This window comes from Mesoplodon bidens (genome assembly GCF_964165515.1).
Source record: "Mesoplodon bidens genome assembly, chromosome: 5".
Classification (NCBI taxonomy): Eukaryota; Metazoa; Chordata; class Mammalia; order Artiodactyla; family Ziphiidae; genus Mesoplodon; species Mesoplodon bidens.
In genome coordinates, this window is record NC_138161.1 from 11,895,481 (window position 1) to 11,920,014 (window position 24,534).

General features: G+C 44.1%; 1 protein-coding gene across 2 annotated transcripts in view; it reads right to left on the reverse strand.

Moving 5' to 3' along the window:
- ITSN1 (intersectin 1) overlaps window positions 1-24,534 on the reverse strand; it is a 249,832-nt gene that overhangs the window by 55,533 nt on the left and 169,765 nt on the right. The window contains exons 22-29 of one of the 2 annotated variants that reach the window (XM_081234960.1): window positions 21,059-21,264; window positions 20,198-20,280; window positions 16,079-16,245; window positions 12,703-12,748; window positions 10,244-10,365; window positions 6,505-6,622; window positions 4,630-4,821; window positions 2,760-4,258 (exon numbers count right to left, since the gene is read on the reverse strand). In XM_081234960.1, the coding sequence (XP_081091086.1) occupies window positions 4,257-4,258; window positions 4,630-4,821; window positions 6,505-6,622; window positions 10,244-10,365; window positions 12,703-12,748; window positions 16,079-16,245; window positions 20,198-20,280; window positions 21,059-21,264 (936 nt within the window). In that variant the 3' untranslated portion in view covers window positions 2,760-4,256. Of the gene's footprint in view, window positions 1-2,759; window positions 4,259-4,629; window positions 4,822-6,504; window positions 6,623-10,243; window positions 10,366-12,702; window positions 12,749-16,078; window positions 16,246-20,197; window positions 20,281-21,058; window positions 21,265-24,534 lie in introns of those variants that run through there. The other variant, XM_081234959.1, reaches the window with a different exon arrangement.

Below are 24,534 nucleotides of genomic sequence, written 5' to 3' on the forward strand. Positions count from 1 at the left end.
AGAACCTTCCTAAGAGGCAATGGAAACCTTTGATATGGAATCACCACACACTAGGAAACGTTCTGGAAGTCTGATTTTTATGTGTGCAGTTTTCTTAAAGAAAGGCCCAAGAGAAGTTTGGCTGAAGTGAAATGTTCACATCAAGCTATCGTGATCCTTGACCTTATTATGGTTCCCTATCCTACCAGATCCAAAATACCAGACATTTTGAAGAAAGGGCTATTTTTCTGGGCAGTTTTGGGACTGTTGGCATTCCATGTAGTTTCCATAAAAATTCTCTTGGGTATTTTGGGAACTAAAAAGAATGAATAGGATTAACTTACAATTTTGCTAGAAGGAAAAATGAATATTCACTTTCTCTCATAAGTGATTTTCACTCTGCCAGGAAACAGGACTGACTGATTTGTTAGGCCTGTTCCCCAGCTGAGACCCAGGCTGGCACGGAGACCTGGTCCAGACGCAGGGGAAGACGCCCTGGCATCCTGGTCCTCAGCCTCCTGCACTGACCAATGAGCGAGAGGCTTCAGGAGCAGCCCCTTCCAAGGAGACTGTAGCTCTCAGGAAGCTCACGCCTAAAAGCGGAAGGGAACTGCAGAGACAGCCCGGCCTCCTCTCCGGGGGTGACAGACTGCGTCCCAAGAACCGGAAGTCGGTGCTTTCCTCTCATTCACTAATTCCCGGTCCCACCCATTGGACAGGCATTCTTGAGCACCTACCCTAGTATGTGCCCGGAGATCATACAGTGTATTAGGTGGAACCACATGAAACTGCCGTTTTATAGGTAAGAAACAGGAGTACTGGCAAATATTTCATACAGTTAAACCCACCACTTCGAAGGTTTTCCTAAGCTAGTGTTAGCAGGTTTGTCTTCTGATGGCATCAGAGAAGATGGAGAGGACCCTGTCACCACCTGCTAGGGGATCTGGGCCTACTTCCAGAACAGGGTGGACATGCAATGATGTAATACACTGTAACTTTACAGGGGAATGAATCCTTGCTTTAGAGCGGCTTCTCCCAGATACCATTTTATGCGGAGGCAGCCTGGAGCTTGGGCCACGTGGCTGCCTCCAGCTCTCTGGGTCCTGCTCTGCATGGGCGGGGCAGGCGGACACAGGAGAGCCAGCTGTCCTCTTCTTGTCCACGTGCCACTGGGGCAACTGTACCCAAAGTTCAGTCGCAAGTATATTCACCCAGAGCAACCAGGAGAGCAGTACCCACAGCAGCCAGTGGGATGAGACTAGGGTTTCTCAACCTTGGTACTGGTGACACCTGGGGCCAGATCGCTGTGGCCCCAGGGGGACTGTCGCTGTGGGGGACTGTCCTGTGCATTGTAGGATGTTTAGCAGCATCCCCAGCCTGTACCCACTGGATGCCGTAGTCTTCCCTCCCTCTGGTTGAGAAGCGCTGGGTCAGAGGGATACTCTACAATCCAGTGCAAACTGAATGATCCAGGAGGGAGAAAGAGCAGTTTCCTGGGGACCAACCTGTGTCAACAAACCCAGAACACAGCCTAGAGGGATGATCTATGGAAAGGGGCCTGGAGAGAGTTCTAGAGAGTATTATAGAGCATTACCCACCTTGGCAACTGCATCCCTGCTAGCCGAACTCAAGGCTGGAAACACTGACTTATACAGGTGAAGGGGTCCCGGCCAAGAGACGGGGTTTCGCTCACAAGGGGGTGGGCTGGGGGACAGTGACAGGGATCTCTCCGCCTACCTCTGGACCTCGTGTGACATCTCTGCCTCAAACAGCCACTTCTCTTCCCGGCTTCATCCAGCTCCTACCCATCCTTCCGGTCTCAGCTTACACATCCCTTTCTCCTGGAAGGGTTCTCTGGTCCCTCCCTTCAATGCCCTCCCCGCCCGGTCGGCTCTGGATGTCCTGCTCAGTGTTACCTGGCATCCATATTTCTCCTAGCATAGAACGTATCATCTTAGCACACACACGCACACACGCACACACACACACACACACACACACCCCACATATATTTATGTATAGATATTTATGCAGTAGTTTGGTTTTCTGCTTGTTCCTCCCATTAGAACATGAACTTCATGAGGACAGGGACCCTGCCTCTAGTGACGGAGCAGCACACTCTCCCCAGAACCCAGAGGGGCGTCCACACCCGATGGATCTCTCTCCCACAATATTTGGTGAATTGATGAAGGAAATCACTTCTCCACTGAATGGCAGGGGAGGACCAGTAAGTGAAGTTCCTGAACGGAATCAAGCACGTGGTCATCGTAGCCAACAGCTCCATCAACGTGTACACCAGTTTGTTTCTGCAAAGCCAACGAGACTGGAGTGTGCGAGGCAGAAACGATGGAGAACAACAGTATGGAAGCTGTGAAAGTTTCCGTATTTACCCACACCTGTATGTTCAACAGACCCTTGTCATGAAATACCTTTCGGACAAATGTTTTATACTGGGTCACATCACACACCTGCCAATGCATCAGTACCATGTACCCAAAGCCCAATGAGACAGTTAAGCACGAAGCTGGGTGGTAGTTCTATTCTTCAGAACCAGTATTATGAGGGGTAACTGTCTGCACATTGATCAGGGAGGGGTGGGTAGCAGGGTAAGAGGGAGGGCCGCTCAAAGAAGACTCAGTGAGGCTCTCATGGCGTCTGTATCTCAATGGACAGCAGGCCACCTGCTCATGTCCAGTCTGCTTGTTTCCCGTCACCACTGCCAGCTTCCAACATCAAGAACACAGAGACATTTCCGTCTAACTTTTATATGAAGAATTTAATTATCTATACACATAACTAATTCAAAAGTTGTATTACAGTTGTTAAAGCCGCAGGTTTATATATTTATATATTTTACATTCATATCCATGAAAATACTGACGCGCCAGTGAATGAGGGGGAGTCCTCGTTCTCGGCGCCATGTGAGTGGAGAAAGACCTCTACACAATCGCCAGCACGGAATCCCCAAGGGGAGAGACGTAGAAACAGAAGTTCACTACTGTTAAAAAGTCATTAGTAGAACCGCTAGGTTGTGCTTGAGGCTCCCTGCCCCCCGCCCTGTTTTCTGTGCTGTCGGCAACGGCGTTTTTATTGAGAGCTTCCAACTAGTGTTTAAAAGACAAACATGGCTTTAGCTACAACATATCCAACACATCAACGGACCATGAGCTCCATTTCATATTAATCTGTAGAAATTCCACAGTCTAGTTAAAAAATGTAAACATTGGAAATTAATTGCAGGGAGACTCCTATACATTCTTTCTTGTCAAGAAAATTTCTTGTTCAAAATATGTCATTCCATGAAAAGTCACTGGAATAAAACTTGGTGTAACAGAGACTAAGGCGAGATTGCAGATATTGTTGATCGTAACAACCTCAGTGGTGTTGTCTACGGATTTATGGTATGAAAACACGCAAAATTAAAAACCCAAAACAGAAAACACCAACTCAACCAGATAAATCTGAGACCGAACAAAAACACAGGTGCTTTCTCGTGTGGCTACAAGGTCACTGTGCAAAATAAAATTAATGTAATACGATTAGAGCATCATACAAGATAATAGCTTTTGCCATGGAAAGAACTAATTTCTTATGTACAGGATGTATTATTACATGCTCAACAAGGTACATCTGATACACACAAACAAGCACAAAACAGCTTCTGTTTAATTGGCCTTGTTCTACACGTCTTTAAAACAGATATACTGAACTCCTCTGTACTTCTATAGTAGGGGGTCGAAAACCCAAACGACACAATTTAGTTCGTAACACTGGACAAAATGAAAAAAATACATCGAGTCTCAGATTTATGGACATTTGGAACATTTTTTAATAGCACATGCAGCATTCCTTGATAGTGGGTCTTTTTGCAAAACCAAAAGAGCAAAGAAGTAATTCGTTTATTTTTTTTTATTAAAAGGCTAAGATATTTATTTTAAAATAATTTGAAAACTATTGAAAGCACCTGTGCAAAGGTGGGGGGAAGTCAATTTGAGTCACTAGGAAAGCCACAAAAGGACCCACTACCCTGTGTATTTTTGTAATTTTTTTGCTTCTATCTGTGCAAGTAATAACTCAACATTGCCATCACATGCAACTAAGGTAAAATGAGGTAAACTGCTCTGCAGTGAGTTCTTCTACTCAGAAGGCAGTAGGTGATCATGCTGGAAGTCACATGATCAAGGCTGCATCTCCCATCATCCCTCTGGGCAGTGATATGGGATAGTGGGTCTCTTTGAGGACTTTCAAGCCTGAGGGGGGGATGGACAACATATGATTCCTAGAAAAAGGAGGAAAACAACACATAAGCAAAACAAAACAATGAGCAAAATTCAAGCTAGGAAAATGAGTCAGGCATGTAAACAGCATGGTGCCAAAATGATTAAAAAGAAAAAAAAAAAAGGAAAAAGGGGGGGAGGGAAGGGAGGGGACATGCTACAGAAGGAATGATTTTTTTTTTAAGAAACAAAAAACAAAAACCCCACGAGATAAAGTCTTGCATTACAGAAGGTCTTCAAAGAGACTGTTGCGAATGCAGCAATGGTCTAGCTTTAAGTTCTGCAAACAAAGCTCAGCAGAATCAGAGCAATGCTGCATGTTTCACCATGAGATACCAGAGAGGAGAGGCAACCGAGGCACCGGGGCACTTACATTGCTGGCTGGGGTCCATGTCTGTGGTCAGCTTCACGTAATTGGACGGGAAGAGCCCCACTTGCCCGTGGACTTCTCCTTTCCACCAGTCGGGGTCCTCCTTGTTGAGGACGTTGATGATCTGGCCCTTGTTGAAGGCCAGCTCGTCGTCATTCTGCGCGGTGTAATCGTACATCCCGATCACCTGGCACACTGCAGGAGACAGGCCAGGTGAGGGGCGGCGGCACACCTGCGCGGCTCGCGGGACGGGCTACCTGGGGGTATTAGGTACTCTCGTGTCTCATCTGTGTCCTTTCCGAAGAGGACAGAAGGAAGTGGAGGGCTCTGAGGGGCTTTGTGTAGTGGGGGCAGTAGAGGAAGCCGGAGGATTGAAAACCAAGACGACAGCAAAAATGTCAGACCAAGCCTCGAGTTTCTATCATATCTTCCTCTTTTACACGTTTAGTTGTCAGCAGAAAATGTACAGTGATAACTGAAAGCTTCCAGGGAATCATTTCGATTTGAGTGCAGTGGCACTCCTTCAAAATGCTGACTCTGAACATTGGCCCAACTTCACACACAGCTGCATATCATGGGGACTTCACTGTTGCTCTTTATTTCCTGTCTGTTTTTTTTTTTTAAGGTGGAAGGTAATTATCATCTGACCTCCAAAAAGTTCGACTCTTAGTGAAAAGTAAAATCAGTGTTTTATTCTGCTGTACCTTTGTGTCTCAAAGTTTTCTCTCAAAGAAAGAAACAATTTCCACATTCAAGAACAATTTTTTTCTCATTTTTCCCTCAAAACTATAGGAGGTTACACTGCCTTTATTCCTTGGCATTTTTACACTTCAGATAAAGTTTGCCTAGTTAGGTTTTACCCCCAGTTAATCTTTCCTAACCAACCTCTATACGGTCTTAGGCTTTAAAGATGCTCCAGCTAATTCAATCACCTCAGCAAACTATTTCTGCGGGTTTTAACCAACCTGATGAAGGGGACGCTGCCAGGTCTCCCCAAGGGAGAGGAGATCCAGCTGGCACCACACCCCTCTGCCCACATGAGGCCACGGCTCAAGCAAAGGGGCCCAGCTGTGGCTGGGAACCAGTCACAGTGTTGGCCAGTCCTTTCGTTTCTTGCAAAGGCTGCCAGGTTTTAATCTGATTTCGCTGGGGATGTACAGCATAGACATTTAACCACAAGGTACTGGAATGAAAATTGTGCATTTTCCACAAGTGCCACCCAAGCACAGATGGCTTAAAGACCTAAAGCAGAAGTCTGCTCCCCTAACCTCGCCCATCTCAACTATTACCGAAGCATCTAATTTGGTCTCTTCAATCAGAAAATAGCCAACTGTCTAAGCTGCGGAGCCCTCCGTTCCGTTTTAGCCCTTTAGGAGAGCGTGTATAACATCCTGTCCATTAAGCGCAGCCCCTCTGTTCACAGGAAATGTCGCAGGGGAGCTATTTCTGTCTCAACTGAGCGGCACATTACAACCAACAGAGCCCTGGGGCCTCCCAGCTCAATCTCCTGACCTATTTAGACCCCGGCCATTTATTTTTAGGAGGCCCTTTTTGTCCCCTCACCCCCTAGCCCAAATTCCAATTTAAATAGCTGGAAGGAAATCAAGAGAAAAATCTGGCTTCAATGGCATAGCATTCAGGGCCCCTTTAGGAAGCCAGTTCCAACAAGGGCTCTGTTGTACCCAGCACAGCAAAGCTGCTTCGATACTTGGTCCTTTTGAAAAACATACTCCATATCACATTAGCTGGGTGTCAGCCCCAGCAAGTACAAGAAGCGCTTACAGCCAGTGCGAAAGACAATCTAAGCTAAAAAAATTAAGTGGAAAGGCTACCATGACGCATAGACCATTTTCTGAGCAGAGAGTATAAACTGCTTACCTGCTGGGAATGCTGCGGGCTTAGGTGGCTCTGTCGGAGTGATTTTGCTCATCCCAGGGCTTAAAAGTTTGACGTAGTTAGCAGGGAACCAGCCTATCTGGCGCTTTTTCCCACGTGCCTAATAACAAAAAATTACATTAAAATGTTTCAAAGGTTCATGTTCTTTCATGTTATACTTTACACTTATACCAAGTTTACATATAACTGAAAAACAAATGACATCAATAGTACAATCTATGGATTACTGTATTACAAAATGAAAACATGCCAGCTAAAATTCAAATTGTGGCAGCTATCAATCAGCAAAGCCTAGAATGTTCTGGCATGGGCTGGACTGTGTGGATCACAGAGTACAATGTAGTATGTACAGGATGGAAAACTCTGCTCATTTAACAGCTCTCAGCTGTCATTTTCAGGTAATGTAGAGATGATGGTTTATGCCAATGTTATATATGGATTTTAGGAATAATAATAATGGCAGTCAACACGTGCTGGGTGCTTTTTATGAGCCAGGCCTGTGCTAAGCACCTTATCTGCATTTACCTACACGACAGTTCCAGAAGGATAATACTATTACTACTTCCGTTTCCCACTATTGCTATTCCTAGTTCCCAGATAAAAAGAGTAAGGCTCAGAAAAGTTAAGTGACAATCTCAAGGTTACAGGCTAGTCAGTGGCAAGCCAAGATTCACAGTCACATCTGCGATCTTCTTATGGAGAATAACTGTACATATACAAGATGACATACACGCAATATATGGAGGACACAAGGAGTCTAAACTTCACCTTGTTTTAAAAAACCATCAGGCTTATGTGATGGATCAGCCACATTTTCCACCACCATTCCTGCCTCCTTCACTTTAATCTAATTCGACACAAAATCCATTCATTGAGTGTTTACATGCTGGGAGTTGTTGGAAGGGGATAGTATATGACACAGAGGAACTTATAATGAAGTTGGCGAACCAAGACTTGCACTCCTGACACAATTCCATGAGATGAAGACTCTAGTTAGGGATAATGATAAGTGTTATAACTACCCTTCTGCACATCACCAGGAGCAGAGAACTTAATTTACAGCACGTACACACACACACACACACACACACACACACACACACACACACACGCCCTCTAGAAGCAAGGCTTTGATAAAAACAGCTGCCTTTGGGGACAGAGTGGGAGGGAGACATGTGCATTCCCTTTCGTAATTTTTATTTATTTATTTATTTATTTATTTTCGGGGGGTCATGACGTGCAGCATGTGGGATCTTAGCTCCCCGAGCAGGGATTGTACCCGCACCCCCTGCAGTGGAAGCGCGGAGTTTTAACCACTGGACCGACAGGGAAGTCTCTTGTAATTTTAAAATTTGAAACCATGTGAATATATTACCTATTCCCAAAATAAGGAAATAAAATTAAGAGAAAAGGACACTTCCCACCATCTTACCTCTGCCTTCTCATCTGATTCAGTTTATCAAGAGGGATACTTCTGGGTTACTTTTAGAACGCCGATCAAATTTCACTTTCCTTGGAGTCTGACAGATTTCATGCCCTTGGCTCAAGGACTAAAGTTCTAATCCACAGTTAATCCACCAATGGTTGAAGCCACTCCTTTCAAAGCTCCCCCATGTTAATCTACTGAGTATATACTGCCGTAGGTCTCACAACGACTCCACCATTTCTCCCATCCCTGCAGCTTCACAAGGGCGGAACACAGAGCTCACTGGCAATTTCTTCATTTGTGTATCCACAGGGGAGAAGGGCTGGTGAAAGCACCAGAAGCCCCCCCTGGGCACGGCAATTGTGGACTGCAAGAGCCACTCAGGACTCTCTTTTGAGCAAGGTACAAGGAGGGTGATGATGAAAAAATATGGTTTCTGCCTTCAAAGAGCTGATAACCTACAAGAGGAAGTAAGAAATAGGCATGGAAGTAATAATAGCCACGTCAACACTGAATACCAAGAGTGGGGCAGGCATCGGGGCCACCACGGTTCACGGGAAGAAGATGTCGCTTCTGGTGGGATGGTCATAGAAAGCTTCTGGAAGAAGTGGGATTTGGCCGGCTTTTGAGGAACGGGGGAGAGGTGCAGATGGCCCTGTGGGGAGGCGCTATGGGCAAAGGCAGTGAGGCACCGGGGTCTGAGGGTTGCTGCTTGTTTTCAAGAGAGCAAATCACCGAATGAGGCTGGAGTAGAGATGTCACTGTGAGAGGTCAGACGGGTAAGACGGGTGCTGGAAGAGGACGAGGGCATCTGAGGGGAGTCTTGGCCAGCAGGCTGATGAGGAGGGCCAGTGGGGACACCCCCTTTTTAAAAAAAAATTTTTATTATTGGGGTATAGCTGTTTTACAATGTTGTGTTAGTTTCTACTGTACATCGAAGTGGAGTTCTCTGTGCTATACGGCAGGTCCTTATTAGTTATCTATTTTATTACATATTAGTGTATGTACGTCAAGGGGACACCCCTTACGTCTTCAGAACAGGAGAGTCACATATGGATGGGAAAGCCAATGAGGTGACAACTCTCTACAAGAAATGAGACCCACCGGTCTGAGGAAGGCCTGCTCCTACCCAGTGAAGGAGGAGACATATTAAAAGGGGGAGTGGAGGGCATTCCCTGCCGGTCCAGTGGTTAGGACTTGGCGCTCTCACTGCCGGGGCTTGGGTTCAATCCCTGGTCGGGGAACTAAGATCCTGTGAGCCATGCAGCCATAAAAATCAATCACTAAAAAAAAAAATTAGGGGGCTTCCCTGGTGGCGCAGTGGTTGAGAGTCCGCCTGCCGATGCAGGGGATGCGGGTTCGTGCCCCGGTCCGGGAAGATCCCACATGCCACGGAGCGGCTGGGCCCGTGAGCCGTGGCCACTGAGCCTGCGCGTCTGGAGCCTGTGCTCCGCAACGGGAGAGGCCACAATGGTGAGAGGCCCGCATACCGCAAAAAAAAAAAAAAAAAAGAAAAGAAAAAAAAAGGGGGGGGTGGATTCCAGGACCCCAGTGGAATCCTGAGCCAATAAACCGTATCTCGTCCTCCCTGCTGGATAGGGTTTTTATGGCTGCCCACCAGCAAGCTCCCAGGGGAACTTTTGCCTTTGGGTACCCCAGGCTGTGCTTTCTATTCCAGCCAAGATACATTTCTTCAGTCCACCAGCTCACTCTTCACTCTCCGGCACTTTAGTTTTTAATTAGCTGCACAGAAAGGTGCTGTATTTCTTTACCTCACCACAACATAGACCTTTGCCTTCCTGACCAAGGTTTGCCTTGACAGAATGATGAATGGAGGGGACAAGGGGACACACACACACACACACACACACACACACACACACACACACACAAGAACTAAAACTGTTTTGCCGTACAGATGTGGCTTTGAATGCAAAGGCTACTCTGGTACCACATCTCACAGCACCGCTGATGGAAAGCTCCGCTCCTACAACGCTGTGACGGAAGGATGACTCCGTCATGAATTCTCACTATCCCACCCTCACTGTGTGAACTCAAGAATCCAACAGATTTAGATACATCTTCAGAAGAATCCTTAGCTCTCACAAGGCTGTTCCTGGCTGCCCAAAGCTTAGGAACCAAATGGATTCAGATAACGTGGCATCTCTCACTACACAAACGCAGGATTTAGGTGGTGCAGGGTTATCTGTACTTTGCAATGAAACGGTGTCCCTTTGAGATCTGGCATATTGAAATTTGGGCAGAGAATTTTAAACAAATGGAAAAGACACTGACTTGCAGCTCTCCTTCCCACCATCCACCTGGGTTCTTTTTTCGGATCAAAATCAGCTGACCAGGGGCCAGGGTAAGCTGCTCGGGACCGGTAGCAGTGTAGGAAGCAATAACCTGGGCAATTTCTGGAAAACAAGACCAAACATGGCAGTGCACCATTAGAGTCAGGAAAAGGAGAGCCTAAGAAGACACAGCCACCTCCCAGGTTCACGGGTCAACATCGTCAAGGCCGGTGTACGGGGCCGGTTTTCTACTAAATGAAGAAGGCTCGGTGGCCCTTCTTTGACCACACGGCAAATGCAGTATTCCGGAGCTGGGCTTGCCTTCCGGTTCTGCCCAGTCTGCTCGAGGACCCCCTCATCTCTCAGAACGGACCAACTTGCCTCCACAACCTCCCACTCTCCCCACCGTCCGCACCCTACCCCCACTGCCCCAATTCCCAAGAACACCCCGATGCCGCAGCTGGACCTCATTCACCCCCAACTACCCTCGGCCCTCACACAGGGCTGATTATAATTAGCACATGGTCCAGTCAAGGATGGTTGAGCGAATCAAGGAACTCAAGTGAACCTTTTCCACCTGCCAAGTACAGCAGAAAGAGAAATCTGTTTTCTTCAGAAACCACCAGGAGTGTGCGCTAGCTAATTTCTTTCTATGTTACGACTTTCTTTAGACTCTCTCTTTCACCCACAAGGTCATTTTCTTTGAGGCTCACATTTTGAGGGTGATCCCTGAACATCAGGTAGGAATCACATCAACGTAAGTTTACTTCTTTTTATGTCAAGTTAGAGGACGATCCTGCAGTCAAGAGGAGGGGTTTTATGCAAAACAACAATTCAGCACAGAAAAAAAAAATGCAAACAGTTCTGTACTTTTCCTGAATGTGAACAGTCTCATGGGAAAAACTCCAGCAGTACCACAGACCAGGCTCTGAAAAGTACATTTCTCCTGGCACAGGAGGTCAACTACGAAAGGACAAAATCCTCCTCTGACTGAATGCTGGTGTATCCGCAGTGACGGCCTTGTGAACTTCTAGAAGCAAGACAGAACACATTGTTCTATTCCTCTCTACTCTCTCCCCATCATCACTGTTCTTGAAAGAAAGAGATGAAGAAAGAAGGAATGAAGACAGACAGACAGAAGGAAAGAGGTGAAAGGCCCATGCTCCTGCTTCCCTGAAGGCATATTAGCCCCCTAGGACCCTGTTCTGTAATAAGCGGCCACCATGCTAGGAGTGCCAGGCCGTCCCGGTGCGGGCTGGCCCTGCCAGATGCATCCCAGAGCTCAGGTGAAGCGAGAAAGAGCCCAGCTTACACATACCTGGGCTCCACTGAGAGCTCAAGCTGGGAAATCTGTGCTGGGGATGAGAATTCTCCCCCAACATGCCAAGGACCAGCTCTAAACTCCACGAGTTTTCCATGTGGAAAAGATCCAAATTAGTGTCCTATTTGGCCCCTGATATTCCTGCTCCTCAAGGGACCTGGCCTGCATAGCCAGTGACCTGCCCTGACACTCTTTTCTGTTTTTTCCAGCTTTTTTGAGCAGCTCGCTGGTTTCAGTGCAAAGTTAAGCCCCTCTGGACCCTTTGGAATGACAATTCACAATGTAGCATACTCCTGGTTAAAACAGACATTTGACCCGGGTGGTCCAACATCTGAGTCAGACTAAAATCCTACAACGGCCTAAAAACCCACCTTTCCTTGCCAGGTAAGCCCATTTGTAGCTGAGCACCAGACACAGGTACACACATCCCTGTCAGCACTGCGGTGACTCTTTCAACCTGTAATTTCTTAAGACTGTAATAGCAAAGAAGCTCAAATGACCTAGAGAGGAAGACAGGCCATACAACCGTATGATTTCACATCTGCTTCTTTCTTCTGTCTTTCAGGCTTCTATTTATAGAATATGTGATTTTGTTTAAATAAACTAAAACACTCTTGAGTTCAGAGGGATGACTGTAATTTTTGTACCTTCACCGTGTACCTAAGGAAAACCACCCAATGGCTTCTAAATTAACAGGACTTGCACTCTGATAATACGTGTTGCTCTCTCATCTCCTTCATTATTTATGTCCTGGGACTCAATATGCTTCCAGGAAACAAACAAGGGCTTCCTGAACCTAACGAGAGGAGGACTCAGCAGCTGCTGACCCCAAATCCTACAGGTTCATGCATTACAACTTCCCACCCGCTTGCCTGAATTATTTCTTCACATCCCAAGAGAACACTGTCTGGTAATGTCCCTACTCTCCATGTGTGAGGCAACAGCCATATTTCATAACCATCTATAAATACATTATTAATGGATTCCAAGGAAAGGATCTGTTCCAACCACTCTTCGGACAGATTCTTTTGGCTTTTCTTTTCTTTTTTAAGGCTTCTGGCCCCAATAAACAAAGATTGGGAGCAACTATCAGTTACATTTAAAATATTGAAAAATAAGCATCAGGGTTTGTCACTTACCAGGTTTTTTTCCTAAACTCCCTGTTTTCCCAGCAGTTCCAGAGCCCTTAAAACAGAGCAGAAGGTCTCATTTGCATACTGAAGAGTTTTGGTCAAGCAACTTAAAAAACGATTAATGATGACACAAACCCGCTTGAGCCCCTAAATTCCCCTTTTCATTCTGGGGAAACATAGTAGCATTGTATCTCCTGACATTACGATCTGTATCAAGGAAAACATGGGGCGAAATAAGTACTTTAAAAGCAGGTAGCTTTTACTCTCTTCTTAAGAGAAAAATTAGCAAAGTATGTGGCATTGTAGGACCCCAGAGGGCTCAGGTATTGACTGTGTATAACATGGGCGCATCCTGTCCCTGGGTCAGGTGAAACAGGGGCTGCCCCGCCAGGAAGACTGTTAGTCTACAGCCTAAACACTAAGCTCATGCTTGATGTCCAAATGGTTAATTATTAAACACTTCACACATAAAAAAAGTACAGAGACTATAATAGACATCCATGAGTGCAATGGATGTCTATTATAGTCTCCATATACTAAAGACTAAATACGTGGAAATATTAATATTATTAATATTTTAATTAAATTAATACTAATATTAACAATACATGGAAATATTAATATTTTGGTACATTTGCTTTAGGGCTTTCTTTTTTTTTTAAAGAAGGAAAACAGTACAGTGGCAATTCAAACACCCCTTCCCCCATCCCATTATCCAAAGAGGCAGCCACTCTCCTGTATATCCTTTCCACCCAAACCTTACACTGTTTAAACACTGAAATTTCTCTTGTAATGCTGGACACACAGCCCATAGAAGCAGACCATTTTTTTTCCCCGACTACTAAGTGTTTCAAAAGTGCTCTGGGGTTGAATTCCTTCATAGATACTCATGGAATTTTAAACCAATTGAGCAAGCCAAGCCAGCAGAGACTCAGCTGGGACAGGGGCCAGGCCGTAATCTGTCCTTGCAAAGTGCTTTATTCCAGATTAATTTTCACTCTTGTGTCCCTATCTTCCAGTAAATTAAGTATTCCAATTAAAACAGGACAAAACAAAAGGCTTAATTAACTAAATGAGAGTGACTTTAAGCATAAAAATATGTAATTGTCTACCAGGAACACAACTTATCATTGTCCCTACCTATATTTATACTGAAATTCAACAACCATTTAGCAGGGAAAGTTTGAATGAAAATGTTTACTCTGATTATGCTTTCTGTATTAACGAAGTTATACAATACCCATCTTCCTTGCAATTTTTATGGGCTGCATATCAAAATGAAGGAACACTAATGATACAAGATTCCAAATGACCAGTTACTTTCCCAGTACAGGCTTAAATATACTCTCTATTCCATAAAAAGAACAAAGCAATTAGCAACCCAGTGATAGAATTCAAGCAGCTTCAATGGGCTCCCTTTTAAACACCACAGCCAGCACTTAAGCTGAGACGGAGTCAGATGGCCAGGTTCCATCCTGGCGCTTCTTAAGAATGCAGCAGAAAAGTTGATCCAGGCTATGTGCCCCAGCCCTGCTCGTGTAGAGGAGGGAAGCAGGTTTAGGACAATCTCCCCCTTGTCCGCGGGTCAATTTTGGTATCTGAAGCTGGGTCTGGTTTTTCAGTTTGGCGGGATATGGCCTTATAATATTGAAGTCTATGTCCAAGTAGGATAAAAGAGCTGCCTTTTTTGATTTTTTCATCATTATGAAATAATGTTGCTAAATGTTTGTCTAAAATCTTTAGCACTGTTAGTTCTTCTGTGGCTGATATTTAAGGCTGTGGTTAAGAAAGCACTTTACAACTCAACTTACCTTTAGAAAATGTCACAGTGCATTTTTTGAACCTTACTGACTTTGGATGGTTTTTGGTAGAAAACTCTCATTTATTAAAATATAATACAAGTAATGGCTTTTGTGTTTAACTGATCCCAAAGGTAAAGCCATTTTAAGAGGTTTTGTGTATGGGAGCAGAAATCCAGTTTAGTTTTTAATGTTTTCCCTCTAGTCCCCTGAAATATCTCCATGGTTCTTATGGGATATGACTGGCTGGCCTGGAGAAGAGTTGAATTTTCCCTCCTCTCCAGGTCTGCAGAGGACAATACAACGACTGTCCTACGGAAAAGAAGTACTTTCTTTCCAGCTTCTGCCAAATTCTCCAAGGGTAAAACACTTATGCAAATCCCTCCAGGGGAATTTCAGCAAGCTGCTCTCAAGACCAAAGCAAGGGAAAACAAACAAAAAACTCCCAAAACAACAATGACATTCCTTAAAAAAAAAAAACAACCAGCAAATAAAACTATTCCTAGGAACTGCAGGGAAGGTGAGAAGGCTGACATGGAGGAACTACCATAGCTTATCAAACCAGGGCCAGCTTCGCTCCCCAGGCAGCTATGGGTCTGTTAAATGACTACATCTATAACCTGAAATTCCCACTAACTTGAAATTGGCCACTACGAGATGGGCTCCCATACTCTAGTAGGCCCACACCACCATTTCATTAATCTTGTGCTATCTCAAGGCCACTTCATGCAACTGAATTTTTAGGGTCCCATTAACAGCAATGGGAAGCCACTTCCAATTTGTAAGGATAACAGCATTTAAAATAAACTCAGTCTTGGAGGCTTCCCTGGTAGCGCAGTGGTTGAGAGTCTGCCTGCCGATGCAGGGGACATGGGTTCGTGCCCCGGTCCGGGAAGATCCCACATGCTGCAGAGCGGCTGGGCCTGTAAGCCATGGCTGCTGAGCCTGCGCGTCCGGAGCCTGTGCTCCGCAATGGGAGAGGCCACAATAGTGAGAGGCCTGCGTACCACAAATAAATAAATAAATAAATAAATAAATAAATTCAGCCTCTGATCAACGGAGATACGAAGTTCTAGCCAAAGTGTACCAATTTCTTAGCTCTTGTGTCTTCCTACTGTGTAGGCAAAAATACAAATTCTAAAAACTCTCTACTGCCCAATATTCCGGGGCCAGTATCACCAAAATACTTTTGTTTACATGGGCAAGATATTGCTGTGTATCTTTCTTGAGGTTTCTCAAATCAGTGACCCTGAAGACTTAATCTAGAGTATTTACTCCGAATCCTAAGTCATGTACATTCAGGAACAGAGATGAATCCTGAGTATTATCCCAGCTGATGCAGGCCAGCCTCATTACGAGCAGCCTCTACTGAGCCCCGGGGGGTTCTTCTGCCTCTGGGAAGCCAAGGCTGACCCTGCGGCACCAATAGACAATTTCAAACAATTACAGGTCACGCTGTATTTGCTGTCACGTTCCAGAACTTAGCAAAACCCAACAATGATGTTCCACCGGCAAACATCATGACTCCCTGAAAAGAGAATCGCTGCACAGAAAGGGAGAGGAAACAGTTAATGTGGGTTTACCTCTGAATCTTTAAGCCTCACATAGTTAGAAGGGAAGACTCCGGACTTGTCGCCCACTGTTCCTGTCCACCAGTCACCATCTTTCTTGGTAACCAAAATCACATCCCCTTGCTGAAAGGTTAAATCGCCTTGCTCAGAACTCTCGTAAGTGTACATGGCAATAAATTCTGGTGGGGAGAAATATTGAGATACGGAGAGAGCTTGATTGTTTACAGAAATCCCAGACAACTTTGCAAAAGCAAGTTTATGAATAAGGAAATTATTAGGATAAGGTCCATTCAAGAGAAAGGCTAGTCACTGATAAAATGCAGAGTTGCAGAACCCCCTGGGCTCCAAATTCCCCGATTGCACATAAAAATTCAATAACTGCAGCAGGGGAGACAATTCCTGTGAAGACCCAGGACCAGGAACAACAACAAAAAAAACCCAACTGCATGTCCACCAACACCAGTACTGAGAGTGATCTCCGATTTAACACCATGGTTTCTTTTTACATGAAAATGGTTTTCACGTTCACTTTTAGCTAACATTTACTGAGTACCTAGGTCATGCTGAGCACTGGGTTAGATGCACTGACATGCAGGCTCCTTGGGGAGCTCATCAAATATCTGTAATTCACTTTTGAAGGTACCAAGTCACCATTTTAGAAACCTTTTAGACGTGGTATATCCTTTATGTAAATTAAATAAGACATGTTTTTCATTATTCAAGTGCCTCAGTGAAAATTTAAGTCCTATTGTGCCATATACACAGATGGCAGGAAGTCGTTAGAACACAAAATTGAAAATATATATTCTTTAGTTAAAAACAGACACCTACTTGTCATTCAGGTATAAACAGGTAGAGTGGACTGCTGATAAAAGTAGTCTCTACCCAATCCCAGAAAATAATCACGCCTTTCTGAACAAGTGGAAAAGACAAATCACAGTTTCTTACATTTGATTATTCATGTAATTTCGCCGTAAAGGACAAGAATTAATGTTCTTTACTGTCTTGAATGTGAAGGATGTGCATTCCAGAGGAAGTTTTTCTTTTGAATTATAAACAGTTGACTTTACTAAGGCTTAGAAACCAAGTCACACTCTCAGAAAGATTACTTGGCACAAAATTCTAGACACTACACTAGGTAGAGAATAAAAGATTTCCGGAAAGATGAACATACGTTTCTTATTTCCACTTTTGGTCCATTTTATCCTAGGCCTTTGTGTATTTTTTAAAAAGCAAAAAGCAAAAAGCTCCCCCCCAAACGACAAAACAAATCAAAACAAAACAACACAAAAAAACATCATTTACCCGAAAAGTTCGTTTTATGATGGATGATGGATGGAGTGTTTCTTGCTAAAATTTCACATGATAGTCCTTAAATGCAGAGCTTAATGTCAATTAATTTAGTAGGGAGGACTCCGCTGTCTAATTATAAGAGCCTCTGCAGGAGGCACTAATGAAAGCTAAAACAGGCACCAAAAAACACAAACCCTCCTAATGCTTATGCTAATGTGGGCAGCTCTCCAAGGGGCCGCTTCAGCCTCGCTGCGCTGACCTGTAGGCTGAGGCCAGCAGACCCCCGAGATACAAGGTCATCCAAATGTACAAGGCAGAACAGAAGCCTCTCTGTCGTTAGCCCTCCAGCACTGGTGACACACACCTCCACAGTTAAAACTGGAAAAATGATTTCCCGCACGAGGAAATCAAAGTTTGGCAGCTTGAATAAGGACATTGTTTCTTCATTAATATATTCCTTTTTCTGAGTTCCCAGTATTCTGACCCTTCCCTTTTCATTTTGTTCCGTTACTTGTTCCTTAGCTCATGTTTGGCCATTTCAGATTGGATCCTTGGCAATCTATCCTTTTCCCAGTGATTCCTGCACTTAAAAGTCACTTTCTTAAAATGGATCCAAAGTTTGAAGTCACTTTCGAAATGCTTAAGAAACTTCAGAAGCGTGAACTCTAGCTGAACTTCACACTGCAGCAGAAGATACCAAGGAGACGGGAAAGACTGTGGCTTTACTTGCCCTGTGTGCACGCAGGCATCTGCGAGGACCTTCTGGATTCAATGAAAACGGGGAGACATGAGGACCGCTATGCGGGGGCTTCTCACCACTTAGACCCTCTTCACCAGACATGTAACTAACACAGGGCACTGGCAATTCCCAAGCCCATATTTTAAGAGCTACCCAAATTGGCCATCTATTTAATCTGGTTTCTGGTTTACGTGAAATCTGATTACATTTAATACAGTATTGATAAGTGGTCCATTAATATATTTAAGTACCTTTTCTCAGAATTTCAGATGTCAGTATCCTCCCACACCCCTCCAGAAAGCCAGCAATCTCTCCTCAAATTTCTAATACCTAAATCATTTCAAAATGGATGTAATAAATGTCAACCCAGGTTAGAATTTAACTCTCTTCTGTTGCCCAACTTTAAGGATGTGTGTGGTTCATCTGTGACCTACTTATTGAGGCCTCAAGTGCAGAGGCCTCTGTACAATGTTTCAAAACAAATCAACATTCATCAACCCAGCTGTTGGAAACTAACACACCATTGTAAAGCAATTATACTCCAATAAAGATGCTAAAAACAAAAAAACAAAAGCAAAAAAACCCAGCTGTTGGATGAGAAAGCTCACTGCTTTAAGTGACTATCAATAAATCCAGGAAATGAAGCAAAAAGGAAATAAAAGTAGCAGACATTTACTGACCTTTATTCCAAAAGCTTACACTATTATCTTATAAGCCTTGTAATAATTTCCTACCTCAAGTGGTGATTATTATGCCCATTTTACAGATGAGGGAGTTAAGGCATGACTAAAAGTAAATGGTCACTAGGTAAGAGAGCCAGGGTACAAACTCTGGTGCTCCAGTGAGACTGAATGGATATAACACACTGAATCTGGGGGGACGGGAGGCACACATAATTTGCCTGACATAATACTGACTACATGTGCTGTGTTTAAAAGACCTTCTTGCCTGTTCTCCTAACAGTGGATAAAAAAGTCATTAGGATGACAAGAATGTATGAAGAGAACTATCCTAATGATTGTTTTGGTGGTAATGGCAAAAACTGGATACAATAGAATACTGGATTTGTTCAGTGATGATGAAGTTTTACAGCTATACCTATAAGCTAAAAAAATTTTTTACTTCTGAAATTCCTCTTGCAAAAGTAACTTTGTTACTATCTGAAATACCATTAAATTTTAACCTTTGCTGTCTCCATTGCAACAATTGCTTTAAAAATTCTATTTTTCATAAGGCAAAGTTTCTAAGGAATGTAAGTCTCATAATGGCAAACAAACTGAACGAAAGATTCCACCCTCGTGGAATTTATTCAAGGAACCTATGAAAAACTACTACACAGTTGTGTCGACATCTGTTAGCTACAAACACTGTTCATACTTCAACATGGAAAGCCTGTCTAACTTGGGTAGCGCTCATTCTTCATTTAGTACTCTGATAATGGCTGGACCAAATGAAGAAAAGACATGAGATTTTTACCATTAGAGCCTGAATTATGTAGGTTTTGTTCATTTTTAAACCTATACCATATATTGGCATATATCATCGAAAAGATCATGTCATGAAGAAGAGGAAATAAAGCAATTAATTATTTGTGTAATAAACACTCAAAATACAATGTTTAGGCCTAAATAATCTGGTGTGGTTATTTACATGGAACACAGAAATGAAACTTCTGTTTCATTTGGGGTACAAATGGCACTGACGTCACTGTGACAGTTTTACTGAACCGTATAGTTATGGCTTTAAACCAAAATACTTACCTGTATAAAGTCAGAAAAATAGCAACTACCACAAATTAGCTGTAGAGATGCTCAGAGAACTTGGTCCTTAGTGACTGTGATGGGCCTCTTTCAAGAGTCAAAGGGCTCATAATCAAACATAACTAGAAAATCCAGTTTTTATGATCAATATATCTGATGGTATTTTGAAAGTCTCCATAAAGTGCTATGACTTTGTAAAGGGCTAAACCTCATTTTACCTTAGGGTTTAATATAATGAACGTAAATTAATGTAAACTATTTAAACATGAAATCCAACATTCACTGTATTCCACGATTCCCTCCACCTTCTAAATAACATGATCTGAGTCAGGTTCTCACCTTCTCCTGACACGGCCGGCTTGGCTGCTGGGGAAGCTACTCTCTTTAGACTAGCAGGAGTTTCTGAAGAACCAGAATCCATGCTGGAAGACAGGGGAAAGTATTTTAATTTTCACCCTCAAAGAAAACAGTACAAATGACACTGATTTTTCTTTTTAAAAACTGTTTTAACATTTAAAGCATTGATAATCTACTGCTGAAATAGATGCACTCAGCTAAGTCAAAACACATCACAAGGGGCCACAGAGGCCTGATTCTAAGCTCACATCCTTGTCTGTCAGCACTCTGCTTTGCTGGATACACAGCTAATGTATTGGTCTATTTCAAAGCATGACTGACAGATGCTCATTCAGTATTTTTGCTCTTCATCTCTTCTTGAAGCTCATAATGTGTTTTGACCATCTACATGGTTAGAACAATTAAACAACAACCTTTTTGTTAAGGTTCCATGCTGTAAGTTTCCCAATGAAAAAGATAATTCATTCTTCCATAAATTTTCCCAAATGCTTTGGGCCTCTAAGTAGTCCTGTACGTCTGGAACAGTACTGGGTACTAAGCATGAAGAGAGGCATAACCTCCAACAAATCCACAAGAATGTTCCAGGTCTCAGAGCAGAATTCTCTCATGCATAAGTCAATGGAAAACAGGATATACAGGTTTCTATGAGCAAGGAAAAAAATGACCCTTTATCTGTAAGAGGCTCTCCCCTGTTGCCATGTACCCTAATTTTTGCAGTGAAAAGATCCAGTTTAAAGACAAAATAATCCTGCCACTCCCATCTATGAATCTTAACTAGTGCAAACAATAATTTCGTGCCTGACATGGTTTTCATCCAATAGAAGCAGATAAATACAAACATACCTCGTAGATTTCCTTACGGGCCCTGAAATGAGTTTCACGTAGGACTTGGGGAACCACCCCTTCTGGCCTTGAACTTCTCCAAACCACCACATGTCTTGCTGCTCCAGGACTGTGATGACATCATTTTTGTTAAAATTTAAATGGTTGTCTTTTTTGGCTCTCCAAGGATACAGGGCTTGTGCCTGTAGCCCCTCCACCTTTTCGCCCTTGTGTGGAAGAACATAAAGGACCTCTCATCACTCTGTGATTTGTTATCCATTCAGGTGACGCGAACACCGGCTCCTCCCCTGCGACGGGCACACGCGGGCACATGCTCAGCCACAGAGGACCCTGCCTCAGCACAGCACTGGTGCCACATGCTCCACTGTGCTCAGTAACTGTTTATTTCCCAGAGTGGAGGTGAAAATCTGCTAGCCTATTCACAAAGCCGTGGTCGGGCCATCTAGAATTCTCTATTTAAACAAGCCAGGAGGTCGTGTTTATTCTGTTGCACCTGGCTGTGTGCCTTTTCTGTTTGGGTTCTATTTTAAGTCTCAAGTTGCCCAGGGCACTCCCACTCCTGCCAATTTCCAATCGGATTTGGGTGTTTAGTGGGGGATTAATACCAGAGCAGAAACCTTATGAAATCTCAAAAGGTAATTAACTGATATCTTAGTTTAGGCGGACACAGGGAAATACACCTGGCATTGGATTGGGCTTGTTTCTGTTCCTTTTTAGAGCAACAGGGGTTTGGCAAGCATAAATCCACTGTAATCCCCATTTACTATAAATACATCTATATGCAAACCATATACAAAGATGAATAAAATGCCATCTCTGCCTCCCCAAAATAATTTAGGTTAAAACACTTTATTAACCAGAAAGCACTATAAAAATGGGCAGTATGATACCAAGGAACTCATAATTAATGAGGAAGAAAGAGATACAAACAACTATGCCTACCACCCGGCAGAATGAAATACGCTAAGAAGAGAGGTGCCAACTATTCACTGCAGGAACAGAGAGAAAAGAGGGATTAATGCTGCCTGAGGGCAACACGGGGAGTTTCACGGAGGAGGCAGCGTTTGAGCCGGGCCTTGATGGATGAGAAGGATTTTGGTAGCTAGGGCTTCGGAGGAAGGGCACTCTGGGCAGAGGGCACGGCCGCGCGATGGTGTCCCGCAAGGTGTCCAGGAGGAGAAGTGCGATCTGGGGGTGCACGTGACCTAGTCTCATGGAGGGGTGGAGTAGGAGATGAGGCTGGCAAGGCGGGGTGAGGCGTTTATTATCTTTTTTAAGACTGTAACATAAAACAGTTACAGTATCTTAAAACAATACTAAAAAATACAACAACATCAACTTTCGATTATATACGTAAATGGACAAGAACAAGGGATAATGCCCAATGACGGTTCACTCAGAACCAACTTGGACTTGCCTGTAGAAGATATTTTCATAATGACATTTAACTGTGATTATGTCTGACAAGTGGAGCATTTATGACAGGTTGAAGAGTTTCGGCTTCCACGTTGGTCTCCATGGGTTCTCGCCTTCTTAGACCTATGACATCCCTATTTCCTTCCATCTCGACCGTACACTCCACCCAGTCTTCAGAACTGAGGAGGGGTCTCTGGATTCCAAACGGCCCCCAGGACCACAGAGTCTCTGCCCGCCGTGTCCCACCTCGCGCTTGCAGGGCGCCTCACAGTGGAGCCGTGGATCTCAGCTCTTCTGTGTTGCCTAATCCTCTCCATCACTTCTGTTTAGTCTCTGCCATTTCACCTGGGCTCCAGTAGTTCATAACCTCTCACCCTGAAAAATCTTTGCTGCACCTGCCCTGTCCACCTTTCCACATGGAGACGCCTGAATAACCAGCATGGAATCAGGCAGAACACGGACTCTGGGTTTGAATCCCAAGTCTGTCACTGACTAATTGTGTGACCTTGGACAACTGTTTAATCTCTCCAGGCCTCAGTTTCCACATCTCTAAAACAGAGACACTTTCTTCAAAAGGTGGTTGAGAAAGTGTAACAGGATCTATCTTTAGAGCAGCTATGAGAGTAATAATCTTAACAGGGGTGGCTTATGTTACTATTATTATTTCTAGTCCCAAACTGTGCAGTATTGCTGGAGAAAGCCAAGATAATGTGTGATGACCAGTTACACATTCAGGTTAAATTCAGCCACGTCAGGCTTCTTCCTTCTTTACTCAATTCCTTTTATGCATGCTCCGCAAGCCCTTGGGGGCCCCTCCTGAAAAAGCTGCCCAGAGCACAACCTGAACTCCTTTCCCTCTTTCTCCAACCTCTCTTCACCCTTCCTCTCCCAGAAGAAAAAGAAGCCTGTCTTCTTTTCTGTGCTTTTAACGCTGCTCCCACTTAGATTCTCTGGTCTCCACTTTTCAGTCCCTTTCCCCACTGGCCATGGGGCTGCTTCCTGTCCTCCTCCTACCCTGCTCCTTCTCTTTCCTTTCACCAAATCTTCCCACTTTCCCACCAAACGTTTCCTCTGTATCCCTCTACGATCTGGTTTATCCTGCTCTTTCCCAGGTCACAGATATGTTCTACTTGCCTCTTTGCCCGGACCACCGCCTTTAATAATATGAGCACCACCACCCCCGCTTTCTGGAAACAGCCTTCAACTTCCTCTCATTTTCCTGGTCCTGAGCCCTCCTCCACCAGAGTCACCACGGCTGAGCATGACCCTTGTGCCACCTGCTGAGCTGGGACAGATGCAAAGAAAAGGAACAGCTCCTCTCAGGAGCTGCCCTACTCCCAGGTCAGAGAAGACACAGGCTCTGTGCAATTTCCATCTTCGTGCACGCTCTCTCCTTTGAAGAGCTCACTCATTTCCTGAGATCTGATCTACGTCCCAATTCCTGCCAGACCGAATGACCTGGCTGTCCCCCTCTCACCTTAAAACTAACACGTCTAAAACCCAACTTCTTCTCGTTAAAAATCAACTTCTCTTTCTGCCTTCCTTGTTCCCCTGTAAAGTCAAACCTTTTTCTCAGTCCCAGACCTTTCCTTTCCTTTTTGCTCCCACAGGCATTGGGGCTCCCCCCTCTTCAACTGTTGTCAGTGCCCCCGTGTCCCCGACTCGAATCTTCCTGCACACACCACCCTCCACGTGAATCTGCCCGGAGCCTGTGTTCACTCTGGCTGTTCCCCGAGCAGAAACTGTCCCTGACCCCCAAATGCCTGCCAGATGTGCAATTTCGCTGTTTGGTTTGACTATTTATAGAAATTTCATTCCTTTATTAATTAAATAAACAAATAAAGGAATAAATTTCTTTATTTATTATCCTTTCAGAAATTACTTTCTTAGCAAGGAATTTAAGAGCTTCCCATTAATCTGTAATCGGTCTATCTTTCTGGATAAATATTCAGTGGTCTAGCCAAATGGACTGACCCACGACTTTCCCGAAACACTCTCTGACCTCCTACCTAAAGCCTCTCCTCACATTATTTTCTTTTTATCTTTTTATTTTATACTGG